The 13003-nt window shown below is 41.6% G+C and overlaps 1 protein-coding gene across 1 annotated transcript in view; it reads left to right on the forward strand.

Moving 5' to 3' along the window:
* The window catches only part of su(r) (dihydropyrimidine dehydrogenase su(r)), a 466373-nt gene that overhangs the window by 32122 nt on the left and 421248 nt on the right, over window positions 1-13003 (forward strand). Inside the window, exon 3 of the mRNA XM_090382920.1 lies at window positions 5520-5752. Coding sequence (XP_090239046.1) covers window positions 5520-5752 — 233 coding nt within the window. The remainder of the gene's footprint in view (window positions 1-5519; window positions 5753-13003) is intronic.

Here is a 13003-nt window from a genome sequence, read left to right on the forward strand (position 1 = left end):
ACAAAGGCCCTGACAACAGATGGGTCGCAAGCCACCATCTATCTCGAAGGCATCCAGATCAAGCAAGTGCAGGACTTTAAATACCTTGGGTCGCTGGTCCAGGAGAAGAAAGTTGCATCCACCATGGAAATTCACAGCAGAATTGGACAGGCGGCCACTGCTCTTGCCTCGCTCAAATGGTGTCTGTGGAAGAGGACCAACATTTCCTCAAAGACTTAAATCCGACTCTTCCAGACTTTGATCCTGCCCATTCTCCTTTACGGATCAGAAACATGGATTTGTCTCAAGCTAGATTTAAACAAACTTGAGGTATTCCAAATGCGATGCCTGCGGCAGATTTTGGGCATCTCACTTCGTGACCGCATTACTAATGATACCATCCGCACCAGATGCCAACAGCAACCAACCATTGCCGACCAAATCCAGAAGCGAAGGATGGATGGTTTGGCCACGTGTGTAGAATGGGCACGAACAGAATACCATCCACACTCCTTTGGAGACAACAACCCACCCAATGGAGCATCCAACGGACCGCGCCTAGGAAAACGTGGGCCAAGCAAGTAGAAAATGACTTGAAGAGCCGACGTCTCGACCTTAACCAGGCCAGGACTGATGCCATGGATCGTAAAGTATGGAAGAACATCACAGAGCAAGTCCGAAACCCTGCGGCACCTACAGCAGCATACTGGTTGCGTGGCCAACCGCCTCTCCCAGCTGCCAGCTAAGGACCAAGAAGAAGAAGAATGATATTGATGCAGGTATATCAGGGTTAATGTCTAAGTTTGCAGATGATACAAAGGTTGGCATGGGGTGGTTAATGATGTTATGCTACTGCAAAAAGATCTTGAAAAATTAGGCAGATCGGTTGAGAATTACCAACTGAAGTTTAACATTGACAGATGCAAAGTACTGTAGATGGGCAGAAGTAAACCCAAAGTACATCCATGTATGTGGTACTACATTCAGAGTAGTGGAAAACAATAAAGATAAAGGGGTGTTTGTGCAGTCAGATATGAAGTGCTCTGAACTGTGCAGACAGGCTACCAGGCCAATGCATGGGTTTTGTCAATGATATATAGGATTTTAGCTAGCTGGGATAAAGAGGTGATTATCCCATTGTATAAGGCAATGGTGAAGCCACATGTTGTGTACTGCATACAGGTCTGGAAGTCTCATTTTAGAAAGGATGTGGAGGCGCTGCAATCGCGGAAGTGAACGGACGCTTCAGCAAGAAGCACCGCTTGATGTAAACGGCGGATAGTGACCGACGGCGGCAGGGAGGATTTCTTGGATTTTCCGGCTTCAAAAACCATGGAACTTGGATTCTTCATGTTGCATATAGATGAAACAACTAGTATTATTCAGACAAGCTTGTTAATTATAGTTGTTTTTAGCTATTGTTGGTTTTTTTGAACGAGTTTACGTGCAGTACAATTGTTACAGCATTAGGGGTTGCAATCTTACTATTGCCGATTTCGATATTGCAACGCCTCAAAATTCCAAAAATTGGGATAAATTTGTCGATCAAAATAGCTGGATACATGTTACTTGTGAGGGGATATGTGAATTTCGCTTATATTAAACATATTATTATTATTATAATAAAAGTTGTACACATTGGCACTAATGATATCAAGAGTAGGAGACTGGCTGAATTGCTTAACAAGTACAGGTAACTGTTGAAAAAAAGCCGTGAAATAGGGTTGAATTTGAAAGTGTCTGCAATTCTGCCCAGACACGATAGGAGGGAGTATATGATGAGAGCCTTGTCGATCAATTCAGCCCTGGAAAGATTGTGCAAGGCTCAAGGGGTAGAATTTTTTTCAGCCTGGACTGTACTTGTTAACAGGAGAGATTGCTTCTACAGGGATGGGATACACTTAAATAGAAAGGGTGCAAGAATATTTGCTGATGCTATCGAGGCAGTATTAGGTGGGTCGGAAAACTGCTAGTTTGGGGGGAGGCAAAGACGAATAGATTAACAGTAGCCACTGGCAGAGGTGAAAGAGATTCTTGCTCTGCTTCTATTGGAATGAGCAGAAGCCTGAAAAACAAGATGCAGGATATTTCAGAGACTGCTGGGAGTCATTGCGGTACAAGTAAACACATGGGTTGTGTTAGGGTAGCTAAGAATAGAAATAGGTGCATGGATACTTGCGTGTACACTAATGCTAGGAGTTTAGTAAATAAATTTGATGAATTTGAGGTATTGCTCAAAACATCAAAGGCAGATATTGTTGGGATATCAGAGACTTGGTGTCACACACATATAAGGAATGCAGAACTGGAATTTGGGGAGTACAAAGTCTACAGAAAGGATAGACTGGATAGGAAGGGAGGAGGGGTTATGCTATTAGTTAAGAAATACATATAATCTAAGGAAGTGAAGCCAGTCAACATCGCTGGACAGTGCAGTGTCGAGTCAGTTTGGTGTGACATAAGCATTGGGAGATCAAAATTGAGAGTAGGAGTGTGTTATAGGCCTAATGACTTTGATGAGTATAATAAGAAACTGTACAGGGAAATAGAGTGGGCCAGTAAATCAGAGAGTCTTATAATGGGAGATTTTAATTTCCCAGATATTGATTGGAATTTGGGGACTGGTCACTCACAAACTAGCAAGGCTTTTGTGGATTTATTGGATGACTGTTTTCTACATCAGCATGTTCGGGAGGCAACTAGAGGGAGGAATACTCTTGATTTGATTATCAGCAGTGATTCTTCACGCATTATGAATCTGCAGAAAAATGAACCACTAGGTGGCAGTGATCACAGTGTGCTGAAGTGGGATTTACTCAAAGAGGTAACTACCATTAGGGGTAAAGGGAAGGGTTATGGCTTTCGTAAAGGCGACTAGTATGGACTGAGACAGTATTTAAATTCTATACAGAGGGACCAACTGATGAAGTTACCAACAGCAAACGCAAAATGGGAAGCATTCAAAGAACTTATCTTGGAAGCTACTAGGCTTTACTTACCAACTAAGAAATATTGTTCAAGGTTTAGGCCAAAATGGATGTCAGATGAACTAATGAGGCATATGGCAGAGAAGAAAAATGCATGGGATACTTACAAATTAACACATGACACAGAAGCCTATGATAGATACAAGTTGATATGCAACCAAGTTACAAAGGAGGTTAGGCAGGCGAAGGCAGATTACGAAAAATCCTTGGCAAGGGATGCAAAGAAAAACAGCAAAAAGTTCTTTACTTATGTAAACTCTAGAAGGAAGGGGATGAATCAGATTGGTCCACTTGATATTGATGGGCCAACTGTTGATGATCCTGCGCAGGTAGCTAACAAACTAAATGAATATTTTGCATCGACATTCACACATGAGGAGTTATTTAGCGAGGGGAAAGCCAGAGGTGTATTCAACTCTAGCAGTAAGCTAGAGAATCTTGTAATAACTGAGAGTAAAGTGGAGGAGAAATTGTTGAAGATAAACACAAGAAAGGCACCCGGAGTGGATGGGATCTATCCAGTTATATTAAAGGAGGCAGCAGAGGAAGTAAGCAAACCCGTAGCCATAATTATGAGAGCTTGCTTGGACTCAGGGGAGGTACCCACAGACTGGAGATGTGCAAATGTGACCCCAATTCACAAAGGAGGATCAAAGGCTAACACAAGTAATTATAGACCTGTGAGATTAACTTCTGTTCCAGGAAAATTAATGGAGGCCCTAGTTAAAGAAGCACTGCAGGATCATTTAGACAAGACTTCAGTTATAGCTCGGACACAGCATGGTTTTGTTAAGGGGAAGTCTTGCCTGACCAATTTGATTGGATACTATGATGCAGTCACAAAGGAACTGGATGCAGGGAATAACTTTGATATTATATACTTGGATCTTAGAAAGGCTTTTGATACTGTTTCATGGGGAAGACTGCTCTACAAAGTGGAGCAGTGTGACATTGGAGGGAAATTGCTGCTGTGGATAAAGGGGTGGCTGAGGGGGAGAAGACAGAGAGTGGTAATCAATGGACACTGCTCGTCGTGGACTAATGTTATTAGTGGAGTCCCTCAGGGCTCAGTGTTGGGTCCATTATTGTTTTCTGTATTTATAAATGATATTGATGATGGTATATCAAGCTTAATGTCGAAGTTTGCAGACGATACAAAGGTAGGTAGTGTTGTCAAGGACACTACTGACACTATGCTGCTGCAACAGGATCTGGAAAGGTTGAGCAGATGGGCTGAGAGGTGGAAAATGAAGTTTAACATTGACAAATGTAAAGTACTACACATGGGAAACAGCAACCCCAGAGCAACGTATCAACTCTGAGGTACTACACTGACAGTGGTAGAGAATGAAAGGGACCTGGGGGTGGTTGTGCAGGCAGATATGAAGTTCTCTGAGCAGTGCAGACGGGCTGCAAGAATAGCTCATGGTGTATTGTCAATGATATATAGGAATTTTTCTAGCAGGGATAAGGAGGTGATTATTCCCTTGTATAAGGCAATGGTCAGGCCACACCTTCAGTACTGTATACGGGTCTGGAGGCCTCATTTCAAGAAGGATGTAGAGCTGCTGGAACGAGTACAGAGAAGGGCAACAAGATTAGTGAATGGAACAATCAGGTGCTCTTACGAAGAAAGGCTTAAGTTTTGCAAATTACAGTGTCTGGAGACTAGACACCAGCGAGGTGATCTGATAGAGGTGTATAAAGCCTTGAATGGTTTGAGCATGCTCAATGCTGATGGGATTCTTTCTCTCCCTCAGAGAGGCGCCTCCGTAACCAGGTGGGAAGGAGCAGCAGTGCGTAGCACGTTTCTTGATTAGACCGGGGTTCGAGTCCGTCACCACCAAATACGGAGGATGCGGAAAGGTCAGGAAATGACCACCGCATATCCCGGAGCAATATGGCCTTAGTTGCTAATGCTCCTAAAAACCAAATAACAACAACAACCTCTCCCTCAGAATAATCACCTGAGAGGGCATAAATTCAAATTGAGGAAAGACAGATGTAGGATAGACGTGCGGAAATTTGCCTTTAGCCAGCGGGTGGTTGGTTGGTGGAACAGACTTCCATCCCTTGTCGTGGAATTTGATAGCCTAAATAAGTTTAAGGCTCAGCTGGATAGGTATTTTGAACGAACAGAGGGGTGAAGTGGAAGTGGTTTTTTTTTTTTTTTTGGCTGATGCTGCATAAGCTTGCTTTCTTGCATCAAATGCCTCTACTAATGGTAATGCTAATGCTATTATTACTAGCGACATAGTGCAAGGAAGCCTGAGGAAAAAAAAAAATTACTATGAGAGAGAGAGAAAGAAAGAAGGGAATCACCAAAAAAGAGAAGAATGATGATTTCCAGCTCAGGACCCTTGGTGGGCCAAGCCCATACTCACCAGATGTGAGCCCCTGGGGTGTATTCTTGCATATAAGAGTACCTTTCTTTGTGTGTGACTGTTTTCCCGTTAAAAGGGGAAAACGTTGCATCTTGGGTTTTAATAGGCCCACAATGATAAAATATACCTTATATTACTCCCCTGAATATAAGGAACATTATAATAACAGCAAAAATGACTGGCAAAGACCAAAACTCAGGGGAAAAAACTGAAAAATCAAAAAATATCGATTGCGATCCTGGCTTGAAGGACCTGCCCGATTGTGGGACAGAGGTGCTAAATAATGAAGAAATTACAAACAAAGATTTAGAATCTTGCCACCTTAGTGTAAAATGGGCTAGAAAAGGCAAAAACCAAGTAGAAAATACAGATCAAAAGGAGAATGATAATTTAGAGCCACAGGTAACAAAAACAGAGGAGGAGAGGAAATTTCAGCTTATAAATCAAATAGAGGATCCCATAAGACAAATTAAAGAAATGAAACTCTTACTAGAAGAGTTTCTTTATAAACAGACAAGTAGGATTACATCTGCAACAAGACTGCAGATAGTGAACTGCTGGTTTGTTTTGGAACATAAAGTGGTTGAACTTAATACAGAAAACAAAGGATTGAAAGCAAAAGTAAAAACAATGACTGAAGAGAAGAATAATTACAAAGAAATAAATACTTTGACTTATGTCCAAGTAGCAAGGGCCACCAAAGCAGATTCATCGCAAACTAAACAAACCTAACAATAAGACTAAGGAAATACCAAAGGCAAAAGAAACAAACATAATCATTATAAAGGCTAAGCCTGACTCTACATACAAATCCAGCGAGGCAGTCAGGGATACTGTCGTGACAAAATTAAAACCTCATTTGAAAGAAATAAAAGTGAATAACATGAGAAATATAAAAGATAATGAAGTTTTAATTGAAGTAACAAATAAGGAGGATGTTAAAAAGATTGAAACGAACCCAGAGGTAGTAAAACTGGAACTGCAAACAGGAAAGCCAAGGGGCAGGAACCCCAACATCATTATATTTGACACCCCTGAGATAACTCTGGAAAGAGATCTTATGTTGGATTTCTACAACAAAAACTTTATCAATATAATGGAACTGGACAAGTTTGCTAAAGAATTTCTTCTAAAAAGAGGGACAAAAGAAATGGGCAATTCAATGTCATTGTGGAAGTGTCACCCAGAATTTGGAAAAACCTACATTGACAGCAAAGAGTCTATGCTGGCTGGACCAGCCATAAATTCAGGGAATTCTTTCCTGTACAGAAGTGCTTTAACTGTTATAAATATGGCCATACTGCCAGAGAATTCCCCTGTCTGTGGCCACTGCATAGTCACTGGCCACAATAACAAGAACTGCCAAAATAAAAATCAGCAGCCAAAATATGCTACCTGTAAAGTAGCATGGCTGACTGATTATGCACATAGTATCAGGGATGATAAATGCCCCTGTTATAAAAAAAATGGTAAAACTTATACAATCTAGGACAACTATGGGCCAGATTGAAAACATAAATGTAACTAGGACTCTAAATCTCATTCAATTGAATGCTCAAATAGCAAGAGCTATTGTAGATCAGATCAAACTCAAATTGGAAGAAAATAATATAGATATCTTGGTACTCCAAGAGCCCTACACACATATGGGTAGGGTTAAAGGATACCCAAGGGGCTACAGAATAATAGAATACATCTCAGGTGCCCCTTCTACAGCAATAGTAGTTAAAAATACTGATTTTACAGTCACAAAGGTGGGTCACCTCTGCTCTCCAGTGGCAGTGTGTGCCCATATCACCAGTGCTGTAGGACAGTTTTACATTATTTCGCTATATTCTAGACCTATATTCACTATATTCAAGTGAAGATATAAATCCAGCTATTGAATACCTACAAGCAGCCATAGACTTGCTACCTACTGCAAATATCACAGTGTGTGCTGATATCAACTGCCGATCAGCCTTATGGCATAGCCGTACGGAAGACAGAGCAGGCACACACAATGACCAGATACTTTCAGACTATATAGCCACCTCACCCTTTCAAGTGCTAAACCAACCAAATAACCTCCCAACTTTTAGCAGTACAATGTGGGAGAGTGACATTGATGTTACCCTCGCCACCAATTCGATAGTTTATAAAATTACAGACTGGTGTGTCCAGCTGGTCTGGACCACATCGGATCATAGAGCCAACACCTTCAAACCAAACAGGCAATTACAAACACCCCAACACTCCTTGTTGGATATCAAAAGGTATAACCTCAAAAAAGCAAACTGGCAGATTTTTGCAAAACATACAGCAGCTCAGCTGCAAAAACAGGAAAATGAGTGGTCTAGATCAAGCAACTGTAGTCCGGACAAGCAAGCACTGACTATGACAAACATTTTAACAAAAACAGCAGACCTGTCTATCCCATGGAAAAAACCACAGAAGCAGGCAGTCCCCTGGTGGTGCCCTGAACTGACTGTACTCAGGAGAAGGGTGCACCAGATGAGGAGAAATTTTCAAAGAGCCAGAATATCTTGGCCACAAAATGAAGTGAATGCAATGAGAGATTCTTATAGAACTGTCAGGAATCAGTATACAGCCCTCATAAGAGACAAGAAAAAGGAATGCTGGAGGCACTTGGTGGGAACCACTGGAAACAATAGCCTTGGGGAGTTGTCTACAGAATAGTGACCAACAAGCTGCCAAGAGGAGATATCTTAGAAACTACTGTCAAACCAGATGGAACCGCAACCCTGTGTTGGGTGGACTCTGTAAATAACATCCTACACAGTATTTATCAACCCCAGGGGCTCACATCTGGTGAGCATGGGCTTGGCACATCCAGGGTCCTGAGCTGGATATCATCATTCTTCTCTTCCGTGGTGATTTCCTTCTACTTCTCTCTCTCTCTCTCTCTCTCTTAGGGTAAATTAGAATTTTTTTTTTTTTTTTTCTGGCTGGTGCAGCAAAAGCCTCAGGCTTCCTTGCACCATATGGCTAATGATAATAATAATAATAATATTCAGACTGAAACTGTGGATCATTCCCCTACCCAGCTGGACATTATAAAATAAAAAACTGAATATGACAATGCCAATATTGAACTTCTGTTTGCTATACAAGACTCAGAAATAGCACCAGACAAATTAATAGCACAGTATAATAACTGTATGACAGAAGGTATATTCCCAAAAATATGGAAAAAAACAGTATTAAAATTAATCCTAAAAAACCCTGAGGAAACCCCCCTACTGATCCCAAATCATATAGACCTATATGATTTGGGATCAGTAGGGGGGGGGTTTCTCATCAAATAGCCCTACTCCCTGTACTAGGGAAAATATACGAAAGACTAATATATAGCAGATTAGCTCAATACTACATAGAAACAGGTTTACATTCCAACAATCAGTATGGTTTTAAGCAGGGCAACTTTACAGAGGATGCCATGTACCACCTACTAACAACAGTTAAAAACTCAGAAGAGAAATACATGCTGGCAATCTCTATTGACTTTGCTGGGTCATTTGACTCACTCTGGTGGCCTAGTGTCCTTAGGAGACTCCGCCAGGCAAATGCCCCACAAAACTTCTATAAGGTAATAAACAGCTACCTTATAGACAGAAGTGTCTCAGTGCATACAAGGTTCCAGGAATTGACACGCCCTGTGAATAAAGGCTGCCTGCAAGGTTCAATCCTTGACCCTTTCTTCTGGAACATTGTTCTGGACGAATTTTTGGCCTTGGATCTGGGACCTGTGGAAAGCCTGGCCTTTGCAGATGACATGATTTTCCTTGTAAAAGGTAACACACGAATGGTTGTAGAGCAAAAATCAAATGCCGCCCTTTTGCAGCTGCAGGAGTGAGCACAAATGCACATGCCTCAAAAATCGCCTGAAAAGACCAAACAAATACTTCTAAAAGGCAATTTGGACACAAGAAGACGTCCACAAATTAAAATTAACACAACTATTATAAAAATAGTTACAGAACTAAAATATCTTGGAGTGGTCTTTGATTCTAAATTAACTTTTTATCCCCATTTGACCTACTTTGCAAAGAAAGTGAGAAATTATGCAGGTATGATTGCCAGGATCAGTCGATCAGACTGGAGGCTCAAAAGAAACAGCCTGGCAATCATATACCGTGCAATGTTCCTACCTGTTATCACCCATAGAGCTAGTGCATGGTTCACCCACTAAGGCCATAGTAAGAAACAAGAATAAATTAGAATCGATACAAAGGACAATACTTCTCACCATTACCAGAGCGTGTTGCACAGTGAGCACACCTGCACTACAGTTGCTGGCCTGAGCTCTCAAACTTTACCTGGAAGTAGCCAAAAGAGGCTTGTATTATAGACTTTAAAAAGGGCGTACCCACAGAATTTCCTGGGATAGCCCTTGATACAGCCAGCACCTTCAATGCTGAAAGAAAAAAGAATAGCCATAAAGCTCCATGAGCTATGGCAAACAAAATGGGAACAGAAAACCACAAGTCTAGTTACAAAAAGGTTTCTGCCACGAGTGGCAATGGTCACCCCAAAGCCGCCTAAGTGGTATGCCCCTGAACTTTTTACAACATTCATATTGGCAGGTCACGGCTCCCTAAAGGCAAAACTAACCTTCTTAGGGCTGACTGATGACCCAAATTGCACCTGTGGTGAGAGTGAAGACTGGGCAAACATTCCATATGAATGTATAATTTATGACATCCCCAGAACACAGCTAATAGCACAGATTTGCCCCCTTCCAAGGGGAGAAGAACATCTATTCATTATAGAAGAGAAAAATTATAAAGCCTTTACAACCTTCACACAGAAAGTATTTGAAATGCGCAGAACAATCCAAAGAATGGCAATTCTCCCCCTGGAAATTAAATAATAAACAATAGTTAAAATTGCCCACGTCCCCCACCACGCCCAGACGATGCCTAATAACTGTCAAGACAGCAGTATTTTGCACCCTGACATGACAAAACCGGATTGACCTGGGTACCCCTCCTAGGCTTACCCTGCTATGAGTAGGAACCTGGGGTCCCCACACCAAATAAGTAACCATGTGGGGGGGGGGGAGATGTACAGGCAGCCAGGGAAGCAGATTAGCTGAAAAATATCAGTAGGCTGGTAGCAAGAGGATGCAAGTAGAATGAAAGACAGAATGAATAGGATGATCACTGAGTGAAAGAGTGAATTAGGAATTATGGTAAAAGGGAATATATGTCAGTTTTGGTGAATGAAAAATGGACCCAGCACGAGGGAAAGAGAGTGAACGAATATTATGGTGAATGAGAATAAGTGGAAGAGCAATTGTAATTGGCTGAAAGAATACAAAGTTAATAATAACTTACACTACTTTATATATACTAACAAACATTTACTAACAACACTATGACTGCATTCTCCCCTGGCCTACAAAAAACTTGCGGCTAGGCCTGCACCACAACTGAAGAATAATAGTAAGTTGAGGTGCCCAGAGAGTGCAGTGCAGAAAGCAAGAGTCAAACAAATGAAATGAAAACCAGAAGAATGAATGAGGGCATAAGTGTGTGAGAAAAAGAACACAAACTATAAATGTTAAAGTTAAGTTCACACTAACCCTAGTTTTAATCTTTTATAATCTTTCTTATTTAGCTTAATTATTAAGCATCAGTATTTAAATTACATTACACACCACTGCATCTGCTCCTGGTGTGTGAGAAACAGATGAATGAGTGAGTAAAAAAAAAAAAAAAAAAAAAAAATATATATATATATATATATACAAAGGGTACTAGGAAAGTTTTGCAATATGACGCAACAATGAATCACAGGAAGCTGCTTGTTGCTGCATGTTGAGACATGTTCATACGTGCATAGTAGCCGCCGCGCCAAGTCGATGGGCTCAGTTATTCATTAGTAGTGAGAGTGTAAAGTGCTTGCGATGGCATCGTGGTCACGAAATGAGATAAGGACAGTTTTGCGGTATAATTTCGTGCGTGGTTTAACCATAGACCAGTGCTTAGAAGAAATGACTCTTGCACTAGATAATGATTGTCCACATCGTACAACGATATTCAGGTGGTATAGAGAATTCCAAAGGGGAAATTTCACTCTGGAGGATTCTGAGAGGCCGGGAAGGCCACGAACGTCAGTTACGGAGGAAAACATTACTGCTGTGAGGAAAATGCTTGACGAAAACAGGCGAGTGACCTACCAACAGATAGAGGATACTTTGGGCCTAAATGCACCAGCAATTCGTTCGATTCTGCAAGATCATTTGCACGTGAAGAAACTTTGTTCTCTCTGGGTGCCGCATCAACTGACTGAAGAGCAGATGACACGACGTGTGACTTGGTGCCGGGAGATGTTAAAAAAGTTTGATAAGGGACAATCTCGGTATGTGAACAACATCGTGACAGGTGACGAGACTTGGCTGTACTATTACGATCTGCCGACCAAGGCTCAAAACAAAGTTTGGGTCTTTGATGATGATGACACACCCGTAATTGTCAGAAAATCCCGATCTGTAAAGAAGAAAATGATAGCTGTATTTTTCAAATCGAGTGGAATTGTGGAACGTGTCGTTTTGGACACGCAGAAGACAGTCACAGCTAAGTGGTATACTGAACAATGCCTGCCTAAAGTCATTGGATCTATGAAGAACCTGCGGCCAAAGTCAAGAATGTACACCTGGTACCTCCATCACGATAATGCTCCAGCTCACCGCGCCAAAGCCTGCACCGAATATTTGACCACGACAGGACTGAAACTTCTCGAGCACCCTCCCTACAGTCCAGACCTTGCTCCCTGCGACTTTGCACTGTTCCCGCATGTGAAAATGAAGCTAAAAGGGAGGCGGTTTTCCAGTGATGAGGACCTTCTACGGGCTTGGGACAATGAGCGTGCTTTACTCCCTAGTGAAACTTGGCAGAACTGGTTTAAAGATTGGTTTCGGAGGATGGAGAGGTGTATTGAATGTAGAGGAAATTACTTTGAAAAAATTAAATAAACAAAGCTGTATTGCAAAACTTTCCTAGTACCCTTTGTATATATAACCTAACAGAAAAAATATTATAAACTAAAAAATATATAAAAATAGAATGCAAGTAAAATGAGAATGCAGATTATGAATGAAGTAAATGTGTCTCCCCCCCCCCACATTGTGGGTTCCACACTGCCAGCTAACATATCCCACAGCCAGAGTGGGATGGGCAGCTTGACCTTCCTACCAGATTCGACAAGACATGGACCTGACAACCATCACCGATGAAGACATATTGCAGCTTTGCCGCCAACGTGCCATTTGGTGAACTGAACTGGGTACTCTAACCCGGTTATTAACTCAGAACTCGGAGATGGGGGGGAACCCCCGGTGCCGTCAGACAACTAACACACTTTACACTTTAGAAAGGATGTAGAGATGCTGGAAAAGGTGCAGAAAATGGCTGTGAAATAGGTTTGGGAACAAAGGAGCTGCCCTTACTGAGAAAGGCTTCAGTTCTGAAAATTTTAAAGCCTGGAGACTTTGCACCTGCAAGGTCATCTGATTGAGGAGTCTAACCTTTGAATTGACTGCCAAGCTAAATGCTTATAGGATTCTTCCTCTGACTCAGACTGTGCACATGAGGAGACATAAATTCAAATTGAGAAAGGATGGTTGGAACTCACCATAATGCCCATTGT

Source organism: Mastigoproctus giganteus, chromosome 10, assembly GCF_048544385.1.
Source record: "Mastigoproctus giganteus isolate SK-2022 chromosome 10, ASM4854438v1, whole genome shotgun sequence".
Taxonomy (NCBI): Eukaryota; Metazoa; Arthropoda; class Arachnida; order Uropygi; family Thelyphonidae; genus Mastigoproctus; species Mastigoproctus giganteus.